The following is a 23,205-nucleotide window of genomic DNA, read 5'->3' on the forward strand; positions in this document are numbered from 1 at the left end:
TCAGGGCTGGGGGAATCACAGGGGGGGCGAAAGGGCAAGCTGGGAATGGGGTACAGGGACCACGGGGATAGCTGCAGGGCTGAGGCAGAACTATCAGGGCCGCAGAGGGAAATAGGTGGGGCAGACAAATGTGGCAAAGGAAAGGGGTCGGTCCAGGGGGAGGGGGTGCACCTACAGGCACTTGTGCAAAAGTCAGTGCTTGGCTGCTGCTGCAGCAGGCCCAAATAACGGAAGCGGGCATGGTGAGCCAGGCAAGCAGCTCAGTCCCAGAGGCAGAGTCCGAAGCAGAAGGAAAACAGCCAGTGGGGGTGCTGGAGGGGGCAACAATGGTGGTGGGGGCGAAAGGGAACACAGATGGACTGGGGGCAAGCTCCACGCCACACTCCCGGTGTCCCAACAGACGGACACAGGCCAAACCCCCACCACAAGAGCACAGTTCGAAAAATACTCAGTCCAGGAATGCCCCCTCCACAGTGGTCTTCACACGGTCTCCAGTAGCGGGCAGTCCTCTTTTCCTTCTTCTCCTCCTCTGGACACCAACAGCTCCCTGGCAACAACCACAGTAGCCCCAGCAGCTCCAGGTGGTGGTGGTCTGGTGTCCAGGCAGGAGGGACCCCACTCAGATGGTGTCCTCAGCAACAAGAGCTGGGGTCCCTCACTCCCCTTCTCTCTGGGAAGCAGGCCAGCAGTCCCTCACCCAGCCATCAAGCAGATAGCAGAGAAGGGGGGTGGGTGGTGGTGTCTAGCCCAGCTGGGGGAGAACCTGGAGCAGTAACAGCAGCAGCAGTGAGGGCCCAGTGTCCAGCAGGAGCAGCCCTCTCCCTCCTTCCTCTACAGCAGAGCAGTAGAAAGGAGAACCACTGGCCACAGGAGAAGCAGGATTCTGTTCCCTGAGTGACCAGAGCAGGAGCTGCATTAGAGTAATCAGGAACCTGCTAGAACCAGTTAAGGCAGACAAGCTGATTAGAACACCTGCAGCCAATCAAGACAGGCTAATCAGGGCACCTGGGTTTAAAAAAAAGGAGCTCACTCCAGTCAGGGAGGGGGAGCTAGAGGAGAGGAAGTGTGTGAGAGGAGCTGAGAGTGAGAGGGTGTGCTGCTGGAGAACTAAGGAGCACAAGCATTATCAGACATCAGGAGGAAGATCCTGTGGTGAGGATAAAGAAGGTGTTAGGAGGAGGCCATAGGGAAGTAGCCCAGGGAGTTGTAGCTGTCATGCAGCTGTTACAGGAGGTACTACAGACAGCTGCAATCCACAGGGCCCTGGGCTGGAACCTGGAGTAGAGGGTGGGCCCTGTTTCCCCCCAAACCTCCCAACTCCTGATCAGACATAGGAAAAGTTGACCCAGACTGTGGGGAAGATCACTGAGGTGAGCAAATGTGCCAAATAAGCGCAGGACCCACCAAGGTAGAGGAGGAACTTTGTCACACCCATAATGACTGATGTGACCATTCTGCTTACTGTTTTGAACTCTGCTGCTCTGCAGGCATGTGCCCCTCCCCTTTCAAAGCTCCAGGAAGTTTTGACATTAATTTCCTCAGCCTGGAGAGCTCATATGCTGAGCATGCTGCACCTGGCAGGAAAACAGCAACCTGCTCTGGACTACAGGGGAGGGATGGATCATTACTCTGTGGGCTGAGGGATGTGGGAAAATTCAGAGGGAATCACAGAACAATGAAGGTGGAATCCTGCTCTCCCTGGCACTAGGAACACAGTGGCAGGCAGAAAAAGCTGCTGCTGAGAGTGGGAGAGACTGCTAAGCTGTGCAGAGCCAGGGAGGGAGGTGGGGCCTGATGCGGGGGGGAGTGTCCCCTTCCCCTGCCTCAAGATCAGTTGGTTTTGGCTGCTGTGACCTTAAAAAGACAGTATGCTGACACCCTCACTCTCCCCCCACCAAGGGTGACCAGATAGCAAATGTGAAAAATCAGGACAGGGGGTGGGGAGTAACAGGAGCCTATATAAGAAAAAGAACCAAAATTCAATACTGTCCCTATAAAATTGGGACATCTGGTCACCCTACCCCCCACTCCCTCCTTACATTACACACTCACTCACTCTCCTCTGCCAGCCACTTTTCAAGTGAAGTGGGGTCAATCTTGTAGGATGCCCATGTAACAATGGGATTGAGAAATCTGCATCATGTGATGCTGTACTTGCCCCATGAAGCACTATAAACCCTCCCCAAAGCACCCTGCAGTCAGTTGCACAGTGGGATAGCTACCCACAGTGAACTGCTCTTTATGCCAATGCAAGAGCTGCTTGTGTGAATGCACTCTGCTGATGCTAAGAGCATAGGACAGACATATTCATATATGGAGATATACCTATCTCATAGAGCTGGAAAGGACCTTGAAAGATCATCAAGTCCAGTCCCCCAGGACCAAGTACTGATTTTTGCCCCAGATCTCTACGTGGCCCCCTCAAGGATTGAACTCACAACCCTGGGTTTAGCAGGCCAATGCTCAAACCACTGAGCTACCCCGCTGTGGTTTAATTAAATTAAATTACAGCAGTTTAATTAAAGCAGTTGCTGTATGTCGGCATAACTTTTGTCGACAAAACTCTGTAGCGTTGACAAGGCCTAAATCTACCCCAAGTTCCCCTGCTAATTTTTGTGATTTTGCAATCACATTTCCTATTTTTCAGAAGAGTCTCTCTCTCTCCCCTAGTGTAAAAGACCCACAAAAACTAGAGAATTTGACTGTGCAAAATGCTGTTAAACAAACTGAAAAGAAAGCCAGAAAAATATGCTTTTTAAATGACTTTCAGTGATTAATCATCATTAGGTGTTTATTGTAACAACTGTACAGTAGATAAAGTTTTCAAACCAAAGTGAGATTTTTAGCATTATATTGTCTCTCTGAATGAGCAGATAACCATTTTCTGCATTTGCAGTATTTTTCATGTTGTCTTAAAATGCAGCTTCATTTAAAACACATTGCAGTAGTCCAACCACAAGGTGCGAAAGACACAGTGTGATGGGGCAAGGCCAGATGGCTACAGTAAAGTAGTAAGGAACAGGTATGTTAGTCCCCGGCTAATCAAATCCCTAGGACCATGGTAACCAAATGGCAGTTGCTCCAGGTTAATCAAGACACCTGGAGCCAATTAAGATCTTTCTAGAAGGCAATGGAGATAGCTACATTGATTGGGCCACCTGAGGCCAATCAAGGGCTGGCTGGAACTAGTTAAAAGCCTCCTAGTTAGTCAGTGAGATTGAGGTGCAAGGAGTTGAGAGTGTACTGCTGGAGGATTGAGGAATACAAGCATTATCAGACACCAGGAGGAAGGTCCTGTGGTGAGGATAAAGAAGGTGTTTGGAGGCCATGGGGAAGTAGCCCAGGGAGTTGTAGCTGTCATGCAGCTGTTACAGGAGGCACTATAGACAGCTGTGATCCACAGGGCCCTGGGCTGGAACCTGGAGTAGAGGGGTGGGCCTGGGTTCCCCCCACAAACCTCCCAACTCCTGATCAGACACAGGAGGAGTTGACTCAGACTGTGGGATTCTCCAGAGGGGAAGATCACTGAGGTGAGCAAATCTGCCAATAAGTGCAGGACCCACCAAGGTAGAGGAGGAACTTTGTCACAACAGGTAAAAGTAACAGGTTTCAGAGTAGCAGCTGTGTTAGTCTGTATCTGCAAAAAGAACAGGAGTTACTTGTGGCACCTTAGAGGCTAACAAATTTATGCTCAAATAAATTTGTTAGTCTCTAAGGTGCCACAAGTAACTTCTGTTCTTTTTACAGGTAAAAGTAGCAATGTCTATGGAAAGAAAAGGCTGCTACCTGGACAACCAGTAGCAGTTGGGCATCTGATGATTCACAGATGGCTGACATGAGAGAGGCATATGCCCCATATCATTATCACAGATATGCAGTTTCTTCTGGCTGCATTTTGATGAGAAACTCAACTGAATGAATTATCTAATTACCTAAATGAAAACCTAGAAACGTTTGTTTGCTTTCTATTATTCAACTTCTTATACCTGTCAACATCAGTGTATTGAAGTATTTCCTTGCTGATGTAATTCCTTTATTACATTACAGTTTTTTTTCATATAGTGCTACTGGTCCAAAGAAGCGGATAAGGTTTATAGAAGAAATCAAGTTTATATTAAACATTAATAAAAGCATTAGCACTGCAAAATGGTTAATTTCAAATAAAAATCTAACACGAATGCTAGATATTGAGTTTTAAACAGTGAATTGCAGTATATGTTTACTTTTAGTAAAACACTATATATTTAAATTTAAAATTACTCTGTCCTTACTGATAATATAAGAAAAGGCCCCAAATTTCCATGTCTTCGGTTAATTTCCTGGATATTAAAACTACCCAATAATTATACAAATATAAAATCAAATTATCCTCTTAATGCAGTGAACTCCTGTAATTTGTCTTTGTCAAGGTCTTATTCCCACTTTGAACTTTAGCGTCCAGAAAGTGGGGACCTGCATGTACCCCTCTAAACTTAATTCCTAGCTTAGATCTGATAACGCTGCCACCAACCAAAATATAGTGTTTGGTACACTTTCTGTCCCCCAAAAAACCTTCCCTGGGGAACCCAAGACCCAAATCCCTTGGGTCTTAAAACAAAGAGGAATAAACCTTTTCCCCTCCCTGGGCTACCCTGAGATATACACTGATCCAAACTCCTTGGATCCTCAAGGAGAAAAAAAATCAATCAGGTTCTTAAAAAGAAAAGCTTTTAATTAAAGAAAGGAAAAAGTAAAAATTATCTCTGTAAAATTAAGATGGAAAATGTTTACAGGGTCTCAGCTTTACATAGACCAGAGGGACTCCCTCCCCCCTAGCTTAAGTATAAGTTACAGCAAATAGAGGTAAAATATCCTTCCAGCAAAATACACATTTGCAAATAAAGAAAACAAACAAAAAGACTATTCCACCTTGTAGCTATTACTTACTATTTTGAACATGAGAGACTGTTTCAGAAAGATTGGAGAAAACTGGTTGCATGACTGGCTCCTCTTAATCCCAAGAGAGAACAACAAACAACCCAAAAAGCACAAACAAAGACTTTCCAATCTTGGTGGAGGGAAGTATCTTGTCCCCTGATTGGTCCTTTGGTGAGGTGTCAGCCAGGTTCACTGAGTTTTTTGACCCTTTACAGGTAAAAGAGACATTAACCCGTAACTATCTGTTTATGACAGTCTTATAATTGCAAAATGAGTAAAGTAGTTAACTCTTATTGAAGTCTTCTGTGATTAAATACTTGGAGGAAAGTTGGTGCTGATTAACTCGATACCCAACAACTTCTTAGTGGCAGAGTCCCAATCTTTCCCAAGTTCAAGTCGATAGCAGATAGCTGGAAATTGTCTCTCAACTCTTCTTACCCATTCCACTGCTTTCTTTACTGAAGCAAAAGCCCAGTGAATAGCACTGTAAATAGAAATAGTGTGATTATACTGAAATATGAGAACAGCAACTTGACTGAGCAGCTACTGCAGCTGTCTACAAACTAAGTAAAATCAAATGCACCAAAGAATACAAGAAGAAAATCTTGCCCTTGCCACCGAAGTCCCTTGGTGGAGAAAATATCAACAATGCTTCAACCCAATTATTAACAAAAACTCTCTTTATATATATGATAATTTGAGGCAGAAATTTCAAGATTGTTACTTGAGCAGCTTTCTTGGTCTTTTCAGAAAGCATTGTCATGGAGAAAGAGATGTAGGGTCAAATTCACCACAAATGTTTGGGCTTGTCTACAGGGGGAAGTTAGTGTGGAATAAGTTAGGGAGTGATTTTAAAGTGCACTGTCTACTTCACACAAACTCCCTGCATGGACACTCTGAATTCCCACTGAGTGCCTTTATGAACTTTAGCTTCATACACTTCCAAAGTGTAAGAGTGCAGAGCAGTTAATGTGCACTAGCTACTCCAGTGACATAGGTGGCATGAAATTAGGCCATAAAAAGCATCTCATCAAGGCAGTAATATCAGATTTGACTCTCAATTTTTGGGTCCTCAGTGGGTTCACGTATATGCAGAGTTCCTCCCATTTTCCTTCTCTCCCTACTATGGTTTAACCCAACATCACATTTTATTATTATGTACTGCATTCCTGATTGAGGTTACAGGACAAAACCAATGTAAGCATCTCTCGTCTGTTTAGGTTTTTATACCATACTCATGATGTAGTAGGTGTGTGCCTTCCAGTAGCGCATTAAGCAACATGACACATCTATCATGTGTTATTTGTAACTTGTCATAGAAACCCTAGGTAGATAGAACCAGATAACACCTCCCACAGAAACACCTGAGGCAGGAAGACTACAGAGGAAGATTTTGCAAGGTTTTCCTTGCTGCAAGTTCCTATAATTTTTGGGGGTGGGTGGAAGAAGCAGGAAGGTGGGATATAATCCCCCACACTACATGCATGGGTTCAACTCCTAGAATTCACATACCATGGGGAATTCACTGGAGGCCAGAGCCATCTGTATGGCATTCCTGTTCCTTCACACGCTTCTAGATCTCTGCTGCTCTCCCCCTTCCCTTTGGTGGAGTGATGCTGACAGGCTCCCCAACTGCCTAGTGTTCATTGTACCCTCCCAGTAAAGGAGAGTTCCATGATGCAGAGATCATCCATGCAAAATGTAATACAGCATGCAGCTATATTATATTGCAGAGGGTTCTCATCTGGGGAGCATCTGCATTGCCCAGGCCACTTGGAGAGTTAATGGACAGAGTGGGAACTGTGGTGTGGAGGATGTTGATATCAGGGTGGATGGTCTGGTCCAGATGATCTGTGCCATACATCTAAGAGCCTCATCAAGCCCTAAAATTAATACTGTTCCCATTTACTATATAAATAAGTTTTTTGCTGATGCAGGACATTGTTTATGTATTTCTTAATTGCATAGACTACATTTTGAAAATAAAGATTTTGTTGTAAGAAGCAATGCATTGACACTGTCAATTATACTTTTCATTTTTTGTCTACAGCCATATGCTGCAGCATATTAGTTACCAATAACCAATAACTATTCATTTCATGCATGTTAAAATGTTCTGCAGTTTACATTCATACATTAAATATTTAACGTATGCATGAATCTAAAGCACACCTTGAAGTGGGAGAATCATCAAGTTTCATTAGAGATTTGAAGGTTATCCCTTCCAGTTGCTGATTATAACGTATGAACTGCAGCACCAAAAGTGTAGCAATCAACTGCAATACTTCTCTTCCTTTAGGACCTAAAAAGGAGGGGAAAAGGTTGATTGCTAGTATAATTGTTACTTGTCAAAATCAAAAGTTAATATTTGATATTTTGTAGTACTTACTGGCAAAGTAATAGTCATGCTCACAAAATCTAGCTATCCTAATGCTGTTTAATTTTGTTTCATCACTCAATATACACCGTAATCCATGCTTTTTTAAAAGCAGTTTCAGAGACATATAGTTCGCTCCTGCGTTGGAGTCAGAACTCAAGGGTTGGCAGTGTGCTGCTGGGTTTTTGTGGTTTGGGGTTGCTTCCATCATGTTCCGCTTAGGTCTTTGTGCAAGCAGCAAGGGGAAACTTGTATGATTTCTGATCAAACATTGGAGCAGCAGCTTTGGTAAGACAGTGATTAAAATGCACATCTCAACCTAATTTTTATTTTTGGCCAGTTTGCACTCCCCATGCACACTTTAAGTACTGTCCTCTAGTGATTCAGAGAGGACAGACTTTGTTCATGTTAATTTTCTGCCTGCCAACAGAGCAATAGCTGAAAAGGAAGAAGGAAACAACATAATGGGACAGGGTGGGAAGAAGCAGTACATCAATGTAGTTTGGAATGTATGTGTGAGCTTGAAGATGATACAGAATGTACTATTATTTGTACTACGTTAGCACCCAGGAGCCCCATCATGAACCAGGATCCCATTGTGCTAGACACTCTACAGACAGAACAAGATGATAATCCCTGCCCTAAAGAGCTTACAATCTAAACAGACAACGCAAACACATGATGTGGAGGGAAAGGTATACACACAAATAGAGTGAACAATATAATGGCAGCAAATGTCATTCTTCTTCAACACTTAGCCAGACAGTTGGCCGTAGCAATCATTCGTCATTTGGTCCATTCCTGCACAACCGCAAAGGCTTGATACCCTGAGAGTCCAACATCAGAACAGACTTGATGAACCCATGAAATAAGGGATCTGCCTCTGGGCTGCCTCCACACCTCAGCTGATGCAATTTTATTCCGGATGTTACAAGCCACCTGGAGAACAGCGTTCTCTGGAATGTCTTGTGGCATCCTTGTGACATGTCTGAAAAGCATAAGGTGCTGCGTGCAGGCAATGGCGCCAGTAGTCTGTAGACCCGAACAACCATAAACATCTGCATTACAGATGAAGGCATTCCACTTTATGCCCAGTATATGACATTGATATTTTGTGTGGAAAGCATCCAGCTGGTCCCTGTTCACTTCTACCCTCAACCAATCTGCTGAGCAGATGATTGGCTATAGACATCCAAATGTCATGCTAGTTCCATTTTTATGAAGGGGAGAGATAGCAGGTCAGCTAAATGGAAAGTGAAGGGAAAAGGGTGAGGGAGACAGGGCAGGGGAGAAGAGGGTAAAAAGGGGCAACAAGTTTGGAGTAAAGCTAAGGTGAAGAGACTGAGGGAGAGGATGGGAGTTCTGAAGCAAACAACCATTCAGCACAGGGCAGAGAAAGTCTAGTCAAAACTACAGAAAGTTCTCTGAGGTCCCTGCTTTGTATGCCCCTGTCACTAGTGGCTGGAGATTCTGGCTGGCTCCTCTTTGCTACTTATTTCCAAGCCCACATGATGGGGAGAGTGAGAAGGGGCACCACCTAGTTCCTACTGCCCCCAGAATACAGGGGGGACTCCCTTGCATAGTTTTGGGTCCAGCAGGGTGCTGGGGGGGGGATAGCTCAGCTGAGTCCCATTTTGCCTTCCTTTCCATTATGTAGAAGCGGCCCCACCTTTCTGAGGATGAAAGTGGGAACATTTGAGTCTGATTTTTTTTTCCTAATACAATTAAACATTTCAGAGTTGCTTAATCTAGCATGTATAATAACCAGGACAAAAAGAACCTCCACTGCTGCCCAAAATATGCTGCCTCCATAGGACAGGCACACAGCAGCCAGGACACTCAAAGCAGAAACTTGAATTTTTAAAAATTAGTAACTTCAGAAAACTTCAAATTGATAGTGTCCCAGATCTGGACCTTAGCGTCCAAAATATGGGTGTTAGCATGAAAACCTCCAAGCTTAGTTACCAGCTTGGACCCGGTACCGCTGCCACCAGCTAAGAATTATACAGTGCCTAGCTCACTGTGGTCTCCCCAAAACCTTCCCTGGGGGACCCCCAGACTAGATGCCGTGAGTCTTACAACAAAGGGAAATAACCTCCTCCCCTTGTTTCCTTGTTACTTCCTCCCAGGCTCCCCTCCCTGGACGACCCTAGGAGATTCCCTGCTTCCAGTCCTGGAAACACAAGTACCGAGAGATCTAAACTCTCCCCTTCACCCAGAGGGTATGCAAAGTCAGGCTTAGTAAGTCTAACACAAAGAGATTTTCCCCTTGACTTTTTCCTTCCACCAATTCCCTGGTGAGCTGCAGACTCAATTCCCTGGAGTCCCCACTAAAGAAAAACTCCAACAGGTCTTAAAAAGAAAGCTTTATATAAAAAGAAAGAAAAAGACATTAAAAATAGTCTCTGTAATAAGATGACAATATACAGGGTCAATTGCTTAAAGGAAAAAAAAATGAACAAACAGCCTTATCCAAAAAGAATACAATTTAACAAATTCCAGCAACTACACACATGTAAATACAAAAGAAAACAATATAAACCTATTGTCTTACTATCCTTGTACTTATAACTTGGAAACAGAAGTTTAGAAAGGCAGGAGATAGAAAAATCACTCTCAGAGCTGAGAGGGCACAGACACAAGACAAAGAACAAAGAACTTACACCCAAAACTTCCCTCCACCCAGATTTGAAAAAGTCTTGTTTCCTGATTGGTCCTCTGGTCAGGTGTTTCAGGTTACTGTTGTTACCCCTTTACAGGTAAAAGAACATTAACCCTTAGCTATCTGTTTATGACACGCCCCCCAAATTGCAGACAGTGGGGAACCTCGCAGCGATTTCCTCCTAGAACTTTAAAATAAACAGATTAATACAACACATGCACCTTTACATATACCACTAAGTATATAACTGACAGACTTTTACATTTTAAGAACACTTTTTAACTACTGGATTCTGGGAAACTCTCACGGGAGAGAGCATCAGCTACTTTGTTAGAAGCTCCTGAGATGTACTGAATTTCAAAATCAAAATCTTGGAGAGCTAAACTCCAAAGAAGAAGTTTCTTGTTGTTCCCCTTGGCAGTATGAAGCCACTTTAGCGCAGCATGGTCAGTTTGTAGCTGGAACCGCCGTCCCCAAACATATGGGCGTAGCTTTTCCAGGGCGTACACAATGGCATAGCATTCCTTTTCACTGACTGACCAGTGACTTTCCCTCTCAGACAGTTTCTTGCTGAGAAACACGACAGGATGGAAGTTGTGATCCGTTGCTTCCTGCATGAGAACTGCTCCTATACCACGCTCAGATGCATCTGTGGTTACTAGGAATGGCTTGTCAAAGTCCGGGGCCATTAGCACAGGGTCAGACATGAGCATTGCCTTACGTTGGGTAAAGGCCTTTTGACACTCATCAGTCCACTTAACTGCATTCGGCTGGGTCTTTTTGGTCAGGTCGGTGAGTGAGGCAGCGATTTGGCTGTAGTGTGGTACAAATCGCCTGTAGTACCCGGCCAAGCCTAAGAAGGACTGGACCTGTTTCTTTGACTTTGGGACAGGCCACTTTTGGATAGCATCCACCTTGGCCTGTAGGGGGTTTATGGTTCCTCGACCCACCTGGTGTCCCAGGTAAGTCACTCTGTTTTGGCCTATTTGACACTTTTTGGCCTTAACAGTTAGTCCGGCCTGCCTGATGCGCTCAAAGACCTTTTCCAGGTGTAGTAGGTGTTCGGGCCAGGAGTCTGAAAAAATGGCCACATCATCGAGGTAGGCAACTGCATATTCTCCCAGTCCTGCTAGTAGACCATCTACGAGCCTCTGGAAGGTGGCGGGTGCATTTCACAGCCCGAAAGGAAGCACATTAAATTCATACACCCCTGCATGGGTGATGAATGCTGACCTCTCTTTGGCAGGCTCATCTAGCGGTACTTGCCAGTACCCCTTGGTTAAGTCTATTGCAGAGATGAACTGGGCACGTCCCAACTTCTCCAATAGCTCATCGGTGCGTGGCATTGGATAGTTGTCCGGACGAGTTACCGCATTTAGCTTACGGTAGTCCACGCAAAAGCGTATTTCCCCATCTGGTTTGGGTACCAGAACCACTGGAGATGCCCATACGCTGGTAGATGAGCGGATTATACCCATCTGTAGCATGTTCTGGATCTCCTGTTCTATAGCAGCTTGGGCGTGAGGAGACACCCGGTAGGCTGGGGTTCTAATGGGGTGAGTATTACCTGTGTCAATGGAGTGGTATGCCTGTTCAGTCCGTCCTGGGGTGGCTGAGAACAATGGGGCGAAGCTAGTGCACAGCTCCTTGATTTGTCACCGCTGCAGACGTTTCAGGGTGGTTGAGAGGTTCACCTCTTCCACGCCACCGTCTTTTTTCCTATCGTAGTAGACACCTTCAGGCCACTCAGCATCATCTCCCTGGACTGTAAACTGACAAACCTGTAAGTCTCTGGAATAGAAAGGCTTGAGAGAATTAACATGGTACACTCTGGGCTTTAGTGAGGAATTGGGAAATGCTATGAGGTAGTTCACAGTTCCCAGGCGCTCTTGGACCGTGAACGGCTCTTCCCATGATGCTTCCATCTTATGGGCCTGTTGCGCCTTCAAGACCATAACCTGGTCTCCTACCTTGAAGGAACGCTCTCTGGTATGTTTGTCATACCAGGCCTTTTGCTCTTCCTGAGCATCCTTTAGGTTTTCTTTAGCAAGGGCTAAAGAGTGTCGGAGGGTGTTTTGTAGGTTGCTTACAAAGTCCAGAATGTTAGTCCCTGGAGAAGGGGTAAACCCCTCCCATTGCTGCTTCACCAACTGTAATGGCCCCTTAACCTCGTGGCCATACACAAGTTCACATGGTGAAAACCCTAAACTGGGATGTGGTACAGCCCTGTAGGCAAACAGCAACTGCTGCAACACTAGGTCCCAATTATTGGAGTGTTCGTTGACAAATTTAAGTATCATAGCCCCCAAAGTTCCATTAAACCTTTCCACCAGGCCATTGGTTTGACGGTGGTATGGGGTAGCAACCAAGTGGTTCACCCCATGAGTTTCCCACAGTTTTTGCATGGTCCCTGCCAGGAAATTAGATCCTGAATCTGTAAGGATGTTGGAGGGCCAACCTACCCTGGCAAAAATGTCTGTTAGGGCCTGACACACAGCATTAGCCCTGGTGTTGCCTAGAGCTACTGCTTCCGGCCATCAGGTAGCAAAGTCCACGGAAGTCAGTACGTACTGCTTTCCTCTGGGCGTCTTTTTTGGGAAAGGACCCAGAATATCCACAGCTACTCGCTGAAATGGGACGTCAATTATGGGGAGTGGCTGGAGAGGGGCCTTGACCTGGTCTTGGGGCCTTCCCACTCTTTGGCATACCTCACAAGACTGGACATACTTGGCAAGGTCCTTGCCCATCCCCTCCCATTGGAAGGACTTCCCCAATCTGTCTTTGGTTCTGTTCACCCCAGCATGGCCACTGGGATGATCATGGGCTAAGCTTAAGAGCTTCCCCCGGTACTTAGTTGGAACCACCAACTGTTTTTGCGGCTGCCATTCTTCCCGGTGTCCACCAGAAAGAATCTCCTTGTATAAAAGTCCTTGCTCTATAACAAACCGGGATCGGTGAGAAGAGCTGAGAGGCTGTGGGGTGCTCCATGCCGCCGCCCAAGCTTTCTGAAGGCTGTCATCTGCTTCCTGCTCAGTCTGGAACTGTTCCCTTGAGGCTGGGGTCACCAGTTCTTCCTCAGACTGTGGACTTGGGCTTGGTCCCTCTGGAAGCGATGTAGGTGATGGGGTTGTTTCCGTTGCTGGTGAACTGCTCTCCGCTGGTGCACCTGAGGGTATTTCAGGCTCTGGCTGAGCCTTTTGGGTATGGTGGTCTGTTGCTTCTGCCAGTTCTGGCTCGCTGGCGCCCTCTGGCGTTGAGTTTGAAGATGTGGTTGTAATTGCTGGTGCTGGTTGCTGTTCCAGTTCCGGGCCTGGGACTGGAGGTGTGGCTGTTTCAGTGGTTGGCATGGAATCCGGGTCCACTACCTCTGTCTGGGTCTCTGGTAACACAGACGGGGCATCTGTGGATGGCTCAGGAACAGGAATGGGTCTGGAAGCTTGCCTGGTTTGGCTACGTATAACCATTCCCACTCTCTTGGCCCGCTTCACCTGGTTGGCCAAGTCTTCCCCCAGTAGCATGGGGATGAAATAATTGTCATAGACTGCAAAAGTCCACATTCCTGACCAGCCTTTGTACTGGACAGGCAGTTCAGCTGTAGGCAAGTCTACAGCTTGTGACATGAAGGGGTAAATTGTCACTCGGGCCTCTGGGTTGATGAATTTGGGGTCTACGAGGGATTGGTGGATAGCTGACACTTGTGCCCCCGTGTCTCTCCACACAGTAACCTTCTTTCCGCCCACTCTCAAAATTTCCCTTCGCTCCAAGGGTATTTGAGAGGCATCTGGGCCTGGGGATCTTTGGTGTGATGGTGGTGTAATGAACTGCACTCGGTTGGGGTTCTTGGGGCAGTTGGCCTTTATATGTCCCAGTTCATTACATTTGAAGCATCTTCCAGCTGACTGGTCACTGGGTCGAGGTGAGTTACTGGAGACTGGTGAGGTGGAAGAATAGGGTGTCTGTGGCTTTCCTTGGGTCGTAGGTGGGGTCTTTGGTTGCCCTCGGTTGTAGGGTTTATTGTCGGTGTGCCCTCGGGGGTATTCATTCCCCTTGACAGTAGCTTTCTTGCTTTCTGCCACTTCTATACATCTGGCTCCAATCTCCCCCGTCTCGGTGAGATTTTTGGGTTTTCCATCTTGTATGTACCGTGTTATGTCCTCAGGAACACCATCCAAGAACTGTTCCATTTGTATGAGGAGGTGCAGTTCATCCAAGGATTTAACATTGTGTCCTGATATCCAGGCCTCATAATTCTTTCCAGCGTAGTAGGCGTGTTTGGGAAATGACACATCTGGTTTCCACTTTTGGGTTCTGAAACGCCGACGGGCATGATCCGGGGTTATCCCCATTCTGTATCTGGCCTTGGTTTGAAAAAGTTTATAGTCGTTCATTTTCTCCTTAGGCATTTCAGCTGCCACCTCTGCTAAAGGTCCACTGAGCTGTGGCCTCAATTCTACCATGTACTGGTCTTCAGAGATGCTGTACCCAAGACAGGCTCTTTCAAAATTTTCTAAGAAGGCCTCAGGGTCATCACCTGCCTTGTAGGTGGGAAATTTCTTATGGAACCATAATTGGCGAAGGGTTGTTAGGATTGGCTGTGTTCTCTTGCTTAGCCTTTTCTAATTCCAGGGCCTGCCGGTGGGTTTCCCTCAGGAGTTCCAACTCTCTCCTGTGGGAAGCCTCTTTTTCTCTTTCCCTTAGCTCCATCTCTTTTTGTTTTATTTCTAGTTCCTATATTTTTTTTCCATATCTCTCTTGTGCTCTGCCTATTTGATTTGTCCCTCAGCCTCCATTTTTGTCTTGGAAGGCATGGTTCCTGTTTTCTTGTGTTGGGGTGCCCTCCGGTGTTTATTGTCTGAACTGCAGGTTCTCTGTTGCCTCCTGGGGTCTGCCTAGCAACAGTGCCTTTTCCCCTTTCTTCCTCTAGCTAATCTTTTAAATATAAAGTAAACCAGAAAAACCACTTTATTTGGTGTATTGTGCTGGGTACTTGACTCTCAATGGGAGTGCTATTGTCTCACAAAAGACCCTTAATTGTTCCTTGCTTAATATGCAAGCCACTGCAAGGAGAGAACAGAAAAAAAATTTCTCTCTGGTTCCTTTTAAAACCAAACCCTCTCTGCTTAAAAGCCCCTAGCAGAGAAAAGAAAAATATAATATTCCTACTGGCTTCTGGATTCTATCTATCCCACCACTGCACACCATGTCATAACATTTCTTCCCAGATCTGGACCTTAGCGTCCAAAATATGGGTGTTAGCATGAAAACCTCCAAGCTTAGTTACCAGTTTGGACCTGGTACCGCTGCCACCAGCTAAGAGTTATACAGTGCCTAGCTCACTGTGGTCTCCCCAAAACCTTCCCTGGGGGACCTCCAGACTCAGAAGCCTCGAGTCTTACAACAAAGGGAAATAACCCCCTCGTTTCCTTGTTACTTCCTCCCAGGCTCCCCTCCCTGGACGACCCTAGGAGATTCCCTGCTTCCAGTCCTGGAAACACAAGTACCGAGAGATCTAATCTCTCCCCCTCACCCAGAGGGTATGCAAAGTCAGGCTTAGTAAGTCTAACACAAAGAGATTTTCCCCTTGACTTTTTCCTTCCACCAATTCCCTGGTGAGCTGCAGACTCAATTCCCTGGAGTCTCCACTAAAGAAAAACTCCAACAGGTCTTAAAAAGAAAGCTTTATATAAAAAGAAAGAAAAAGACATTAAAAATAGTCTCTGTAATAAGATGACAATATACAGGGTCAATTGCTTAAAGGAAAAAAAATGAATAAACAGCCTTATCCAAAAAGAATACAATTTAACACATTCCAGCAACTACACACATGTAAATACAAAAGAAAACAATATAAACCTATTGTCTTACTATCCTTGTACTTACAACTTGGAAACAGAAGATTAGAAAGGCAGGAGATAGAAAAATCACTCTCAGAGCTGAGAGGGCACAGACACAAGACAAAGAACAAAGAACTTACACCCAAAACTTCCCTCCACCCAGATTTGAAAAAGTCTTGTTTCCTGATTGGTCCTCTGGTCAGGTGTTTCAGGTTACTGTTGTTACCCCTTTACAGGTAAAAGAACATTAACCCTTAGCTATCTGTTTATGACAAGCATGTATAATAACCAGGACAAAAAGAACCTCCATTGCTGCCCAAAATATGCTGCCTCCATAGGACAGGCATACAGCAGCCAGGACACTGAAAGGGTGCTCTAGCAGAAACTTGAATTTTTAAAAATTAGTAACTTCAGAAAACTTCAAATTGATAGTGTCTATTTAAAATCTAGGGTGAGCCAATCTTAAGCCATTGTTAGTAATATGGAAAATATACATTAATATAAGCTCTACTGCACACAAGTGGTTATTACATTTAAAAAAACAAAAATAAATGATTAACTGTAATACCATCCAGCTACTTTTAATGAATAAGAAAACAACTGATTTACCTAGGGACCAAATGCCTTTTTTTGCAAGGAAAATATTGGTTAAATAATCCACGTCAAGATCCAAAATAATCCCAAGTTCTGGGCTGAGATTCCAAAAGCCATCCTGTGAAATAAACCAAACAAAAAAATAGACAAAAGTCCTAAAACATTCAAGACATTGCAAAAATCACATTAGAAATATCAAACTACAGCTAAGAAAGTAATTACAATAAAATGGTCAAATGACTTATGTAAAAAATATAATGAACTTTCGTGAAATAGTCAGTGATCTACAAACTTTAAGATCTAAAATTCAAAAGCATGATGTATTGACATCATAATTTTAATCAGTGTAGCTAAAATGGATTCTTACTGTGAGCCTATTCCTTAACCAATCCACATACTACCTGGCCGCAGCCGGCATATTAATAGTGACATATGTACCACAGTTGGAGAACCTCTGGAGTAAATTATTTGACCAATCCCACATCAATGGAATACTAAAAACAAACCAATAAGATGAATGCAAATCATTAGCTTCTTTCCGTTATTTATCCCAAGTACAGTAATGATATGCGTGCGTTAGAATAATGAGTGGGGCACTCTGACTGGGAAGTGAACAACTTCTGGGATGGGGAGGTTGAGACAGGGGAGCAGAAAGCACAAGAGGTGGGAACATTGAGTTTCAGAGGGAAGTGGGGCAGCAGTGGCGGCACCAGCAGCAAATTTTTTATTTTCAGATACTCAGATACAAACCAAACAAACAATAAACTATTAACTTGCAAAAAGTTTTAAAATAAATAAATAATTTGAAAATTACCCTAAAAATAATGCTCAAAGTAGAGTACTTCCCCCCCCTACTGAATTCAGCAGAAAAGGATCCACTCCACTGATAAAACAACAGCCTCCATGAAATTAATAAATGTGCTATTTGTATTGTGAAATACAATGTTAAGTTTATTAAATCCCATTCTATTTTATTTGACACGAGATTGGAAATTCTGATAAGTAGGAAAGAGACACATACTAGACAGTTTGCTACCCTCAAAAAAGGTGGAACACAAAGCTTTGAACTTTCACATTCAAATCAAAATGTGTCCCAGTTGGTAAGTATAATGATCTTGAAATCAAATCTGATTTTGCATAATTTTAAAAATATTGATTTTTAATTGATTTAATAATGTTAAATATTCAATAAGCTAAATGTTTAGCCTGGCCTGACCTGGAACTGCATTTTTGTTCTTGCAGCTTTACAAGAACAAAAGATGGCAAGTACAATTTTGTGCCCACAGTTACTTGCGGACACAATTAAGGTAATTTAAATGACTAAATATCTGATTTAAAGGCATACGCAGGTAAACACACAGTAACATTAAAATGGAGGCAAGGTGCTGGAAAATCTGTCCCATTAAACTTAATTACAGTAGTAAATTACATTGTGTGTATATATATATAATGTTGTAACTCACTGGATTTGACCCCAAAGTGAAGAACAACTGCTACAGACAATACTGCTGAAGGCTGTTACAATGACCAGAGGAGATAGCCAACAGGAACAGCAAATGAGAGTTTTATGAGGGAATTTAAAGAGAGAACATGAAGCCAGATATACCAAATAAACATTCTCTAAACTTAGGCCAATAATCACTGCTTCCCTCTCCTTGCCCCCCAAAACCCTACAAGTGTAAAGAGAATGCAGCCAGAAGTCCAGCATCAAAATGGGGGCTATCCAGTTTATTGCACTGAATGTAGCACGTATGATTATCTGTCTTGTGGGCAAGTGGCATGTGTGTGCATTAAGTGCAAGCAGCTCACGGCCCTCAGAGACCAAGTACAGGCTCTTGAGACCAGAGTGAATGAACCAGATGAGCTAAGAGAGACAGATGTACGTAGAGGAGAGTTTCCAGGACACAGTAGAACAGTCCCTCTCCCAGTATGACAGCCTCTGTGCTATTGAGGAGGTTGAAAGACTTGAGGAAGGAAAACATCAAACTGGAGTAGAGGGAAATAATCCCATATTTGGGACTCTCCTTTCAGATGATGTCATGGTATCCTCTTGCACTGAGGATACCTGTCCAGGGGAGGGGACCCCCGTTATCAGGAAGAGACAGTGTGACAGAATGTACCTGTGTCCACACAATTGTAATTTTTTTTGTATAAAGCATGTCTTGTAAGGTATCATTTGAAAATTCATAATTTGCTAGTAAATACTGTCCTGATAAAATATATGTGGCAACATTGTATGTTAAGTTGTAAGATTTCCCTGTATGATGTTATTAACACGTGTTCCAAACCACAGCCCTATCCAAGCAGAAGTTGGTGAACAGGTATATCTCAAACAAAGGAATGTGTGTTGCGCTTAATTCGAATTTAAGCAGAAAACACAGTCATCAAGCATGAAGGGAAACAAAGAAAGCTGAAACTGGTGAGGAAAAAGCAGCAGGAAACATCCTTCCCCACAGACTTTTTGTCTTTTGGTACCCAGCTGGAAAATATTTTTTAAGAGGGGGAACTGAAACTATAAAAAAAAAAGGACACACCCCATGACACCTCCTCTTCCCACCCATCGCACTAACGGCACCTGTAGCGACAAAGAACGCATTCATTGGATCTGGGAGAAGGGGTCCTGACTTAAGAAGTCTGGTCAGTAAGACGGCTAAAAGCTTGTGGTGAGAAAACTTTGCTTTGAATTTAACATAGTTAAGATATGCACCAGTTGAGTTTTATCTTTATTTTTCTTATAGCCATGTCGGACTTTTATGCCACATTACTTGTACTCACTTAAAATCTCTTTGCAGTTAAAAAACTGGGTTTTTTTTTTTTGTTTTATCTAATCCAGTGTGTTTAAATTGAAATGTATGGGAAACTCCATTTGGGGTGGCAAGTTGTATGCACATTATTTCTATTAAAGAAATAACAGACTTTATACAACTTCTATTGTCCAGGAGAGGGCTGGGCAGTAAAGGGCATACATTTCTGGGGGAAATCTAAGACTGAGGGTACGTTGGGGTCACACTGCAGTATAACCAAGCCTGCTGAGAGCTGGAGTGTAACCCAAATCTGGTTGGCAGGCCACAGTTACACACAAATACTCAGGGTATGGCTTGCATGCTGGAAGGCTATTTGTGAGCAACCCAGGTGGGAACTCCTTCAGCAAGGCAGCATAAGGCATCCAAGACTGCAGGGCAAGGGTGGCACAGCTACTCTTTAGTCTAGATCAGTGGTCTCCAACCTTTTTTATGCACAAGATTGCTTTTTGAATTTAAGGGCAACCCAGGATCTATCCTGCCCCTTCCCCAAGGCCCTAGCCCTTCCCTAAAGCCTTGCCCTGCTCACTCCATCTCCCTCTCTCTCCATCACTCACTCTCCCCCACCCTCACTAATTTTTACCAGGCTGGAGCAAGGGGTTGGGGTTCGGGAGGGGGACCAGGCTCTCGGCAGGGACCAAGGGGTTTGCAGTGTGAAAGGGGGCTCCAGACTGAGCCTGGAGCAGGGGATTGGGATGCAGGAGGGGGTGAGGGGTACAAACTCTGGGAGAGAGTTCGTGTGCAAGAGGGGGCTCCAGACTGAGGCAGAGTGTTGGGGTGCAGGAGGGGGTGCGGGTGCAGGCTCTGGGAGGGAGTTTCAGTGCAGGAGGGGGCTCCAGGCTGGGGAAAAGTGTTGCAGTGCAGGAGAGGGTATGGGGTGCTGGCTCTGAGAGAGGGCTCAGGGCTGGGGCAGAGGCTTGGGGTACAGGAGGGGGTATGGGATACATGGCTCTGGGAGGAGGGTTGGGGTGTGGGCTCCTGGCAGGAGGGCTCACTTACCTCAGGCAGCTCCCGGTTGGCGGCGCAGCAGGGCTATGGCAGGCTCCCTCCCTGCCCCAGCCCCAAGCCAATACCCAAAGGGGCCAACGTGCCCCTGCAGCCCCTGGGAGGGGCACATGGGTACGCACAGTGCTCCTGTCTGCAGGCACTGCCCCCGCAGCTCCCATTGGCCACCGTTCCACATTTCTGGCCAATGGGAGCTGCAGGGGCAGTGCCTACAGACAGGGGCAGCACACAGAGACCCCTGCCCACCGTCCCCTTCCCCGGGGTGTGCTGGCTACTTCTGGGAGCAGCATGGGACCGGGGCAGGCAGAGAGCCTGCCTTAGCAGCAGCAGCCCCGCTACACCACTAGATTTTTAGCAGCCAGAGATCGTGACTGACTGGGAGAGTCTCCAGGATCAACCAATCACGATGAGGAAATTACTCACTTTGTGCAGTAACAATGGTTCTTTGAGATTTCTGTCCCTAAGGGTGCTCCTCTGAAGGTGTATGTGTGCCCCTGAACCTCTAATTAGAGATTTTTTGGTAGCAGTGTCTGTTGAGCCCGCATACATGCTCTCCCTCCCTCATGGTCTGCCTCAAGGCTATCTAGCGCTGCACGAGCGAAGTCCCCTCACTTCCCTCTCCAACCCAGAGCCCTATAGACAACTCCAAAGTAGAGGGGAGGAGGGCTCGTTGTGGAGCACCCAGAAGGACAGACATCTCATAGAACCATCATTACTGCACAAGGTAACTTCCTCTTCTTCTTTGAGTAGTGTCCCTATGGGTGCTCCACTATACGTGACTCCCGAGCAGTACCCACCACTGGAATCTGAGATTTCGGAATGGAGTCTGTCACTACAGAGTGTACTGTGGAGTTAAAGATGGCATTGGGGGCCAAATCTTAAGTGATCGCATAATGTTCTGCAAAAGTATGGGAAGAGGTCCAAGTCGTTGCTCTACAGATTTCTGAGATAGGGATATCTTTAAGTAATGTGACCGAGGTAGAAATTTACCTCGTGGAGTGTGCATGGACTCTGGATGGAAGCAGGTTGCGTCCTTGATAACAGTGATTAATGCAACCAGAGACCCATTTGGATAGTCTTTGAGCCAATATTACTAAGATTTTGGATCTTTCTGTGGACAAAAGGAAGAATTTAGGGGATTTCCTAAAGTCCTTAGTCCTGTCCAAGCACAATGCTAGTGTCCTTATGCAGAATCATCTCCCTGTTGTCACAATACAGTTTGGGGAAAAAACAGGGAGATGTATCTGTTGATTCATGTGGAAAATGCAGAGAAAGTAGGGAGAAACTTGGGATATGGCCTTAGGGTTACTTTGTCTTTAAAAAAGGCCGTCAATGGTGGGTGTGCCATCAGGGCCGCTATTTCTCCTATGTGCCTAGCTGAGGTAATGGCAATTGGAAATGCTGTTTTCATGGACAGGTGTAAGGGACAGCAAGTTTCCATGGACTCAAAGGGAGGTCTAGTCAAAGCCCTGAGAACTAGATTAAGATCCCAGACTAATGTGGGAAGAGATTCCCAATGCCTTTAAGGAATCTACACGTCAGCGGGTGAGCAGACACTGAGAATCTGTCTACCTGGCAGTGGAAAGCCTTTTTCATTGCAAGATGTACCTTAAGGGAGCTGAGAGAGAGTTTTGACCTCTTGAGGTCTAAAATGTAGTGTAAAATCAGAGGGAGGGAAGATGAGGTTGGGTCTATGTGTTTAGAATGACAACAAACTTGGAATCGTTTCCATTTTGTAGGCAAGTATGTTGAGTGGTCAACTTTTGGCTGTGTAGCAACATGTCTTAGCCCATCAGAGCATTCTGCCTCTAAGCCTTGGAACTAAGAAGGAGCCAAGCCTGGAGGTGAAAGACCCACAAGTTGGGGTGAAGGATCAGCCCATTGTTTTGAGAGAGCAGGTGAGTAATGTGCCGAAGAGGAACAGGAGGGCATATTGCCATCTGTGTCAGGTAAGGGAGCCAGACTTGTCATGGCCAGGAGGGGCAATCAGAATAAATTCTCGCTTTGTCTCACTGAATGTTCAACAGCACCTTGGATAGAAGAGGAAACTGATGAGGTCGTTTCCTAATGAATGCTTCCCCAGGCCGGCCCTGGAGCAGTAATGAGGACATTTATTGTTCTGGGAAGTAGCAAAGAGATCCATAGTCAGAGGTGCCCTTAGGGTGAACATATCTTGAAGCCAGGGCCGGCTCTAGGCACCAGCCAACCAAGCATGTGCTGGGGTGGCACCTTGGGGCGAGGCGGCGCTCCTTTTCTTTTTTTTTTTTGGTTTGGCAGGGTGGTGCTGCAGGGCTTTGTTTGGTTGGTTGGTTTTATTTCATCCAGGCGGTGCTTGGGGGGGCAGGGCCTTGGGCGGCACAGTGCTCGGGGGACAGGGGCTCAGAGGTCGTGGCGCTTGCAGGGTGGGGGTTTTGGCAGCGCGGCTCTCGGAGGTTTTGGCGGCGCGGCACTAAAGGGGGCGGGGTTCGGCGGCGCTCGCATGGGGGGGTGTTACAGTGGGGTGGTGCTCTTGAAGCACCTCTGAGTTCAGTACCCACTCATGGTCGTGACAAAAATTCTGACTGGGACTGTCAGCTGTCATGTTCTGTATCCCTGGTAGACAGACAGCTGAGATAGAAACATTGTGATGGGTGCATCAATTTCAAAGTTTGAGTGCTTCCTTGCAGAGGGAGAGAGATCTGGCACACCCTTGGTGATTTATGTAAAACATACAGGTAAGGTGACCAGATGTCCTGATTAAATAGGGACAGTCCTGATATTTGGGGCTTTTTCTTACATGGGTGCCTATTACTCCCCAACCTCTGTCCCGATTTTTCCCACTTACTATCTGGTCACCCCACAAACAGGTCATGTTAAGTCCATCACGACTTTCACATGGGTGTTCCTGATGAAAGGCAGAAAGTGTGCACAGGTATTCCTGACAGCCTTTAGCTCCCAAAGAGTGATATGGAAAGTCACTTGCACTGAACCTTGTGGTTGTGTAGGTGAGCTCCCCAGCCTATTAGGGAAGCATTT

At 45.5% G+C, this 23,205-nt stretch overlaps 1 protein-coding gene across 4 annotated transcripts in view; it reads right to left on the bottom strand.

Moving 5' to 3' along the window:
* Positions 1–4,616: 4,616 nt before the first annotated feature.
* The window catches only part of PARP4 (poly(ADP-ribose) polymerase family member 4), a 106,175-nt gene continuing 87,586 nt past the window's right edge, over positions 4,617–23,205 (bottom strand). For all 4 annotated transcript variants that reach the window (XM_050927667.1, XM_050927680.1, XM_050927662.1 and 1 more), the window contains 3 exons: positions 16,400–16,502; positions 7,090–7,219; positions 4,617–5,401 (listed from right to left, as the gene is read on the bottom strand). In XM_050927667.1, the coding sequence (XP_050783624.1) occupies positions 5,227–5,401; positions 7,090–7,219; positions 16,400–16,502 (408 nt within the window). In that variant the 3' untranslated portion in view covers positions 4,617–5,226. The remainder of the gene's footprint in view (positions 5,402–7,089; positions 7,220–16,399; positions 16,503–23,205) is intronic.

The sequence above is a fragment of the Gopherus flavomarginatus genome, chromosome 1 (genome assembly GCF_025201925.1).
Source record: "Gopherus flavomarginatus isolate rGopFla2 chromosome 1, rGopFla2.mat.asm, whole genome shotgun sequence".
Classification (NCBI taxonomy): domain Eukaryota; kingdom Metazoa; phylum Chordata; order Testudines; family Testudinidae; genus Gopherus; species Gopherus flavomarginatus.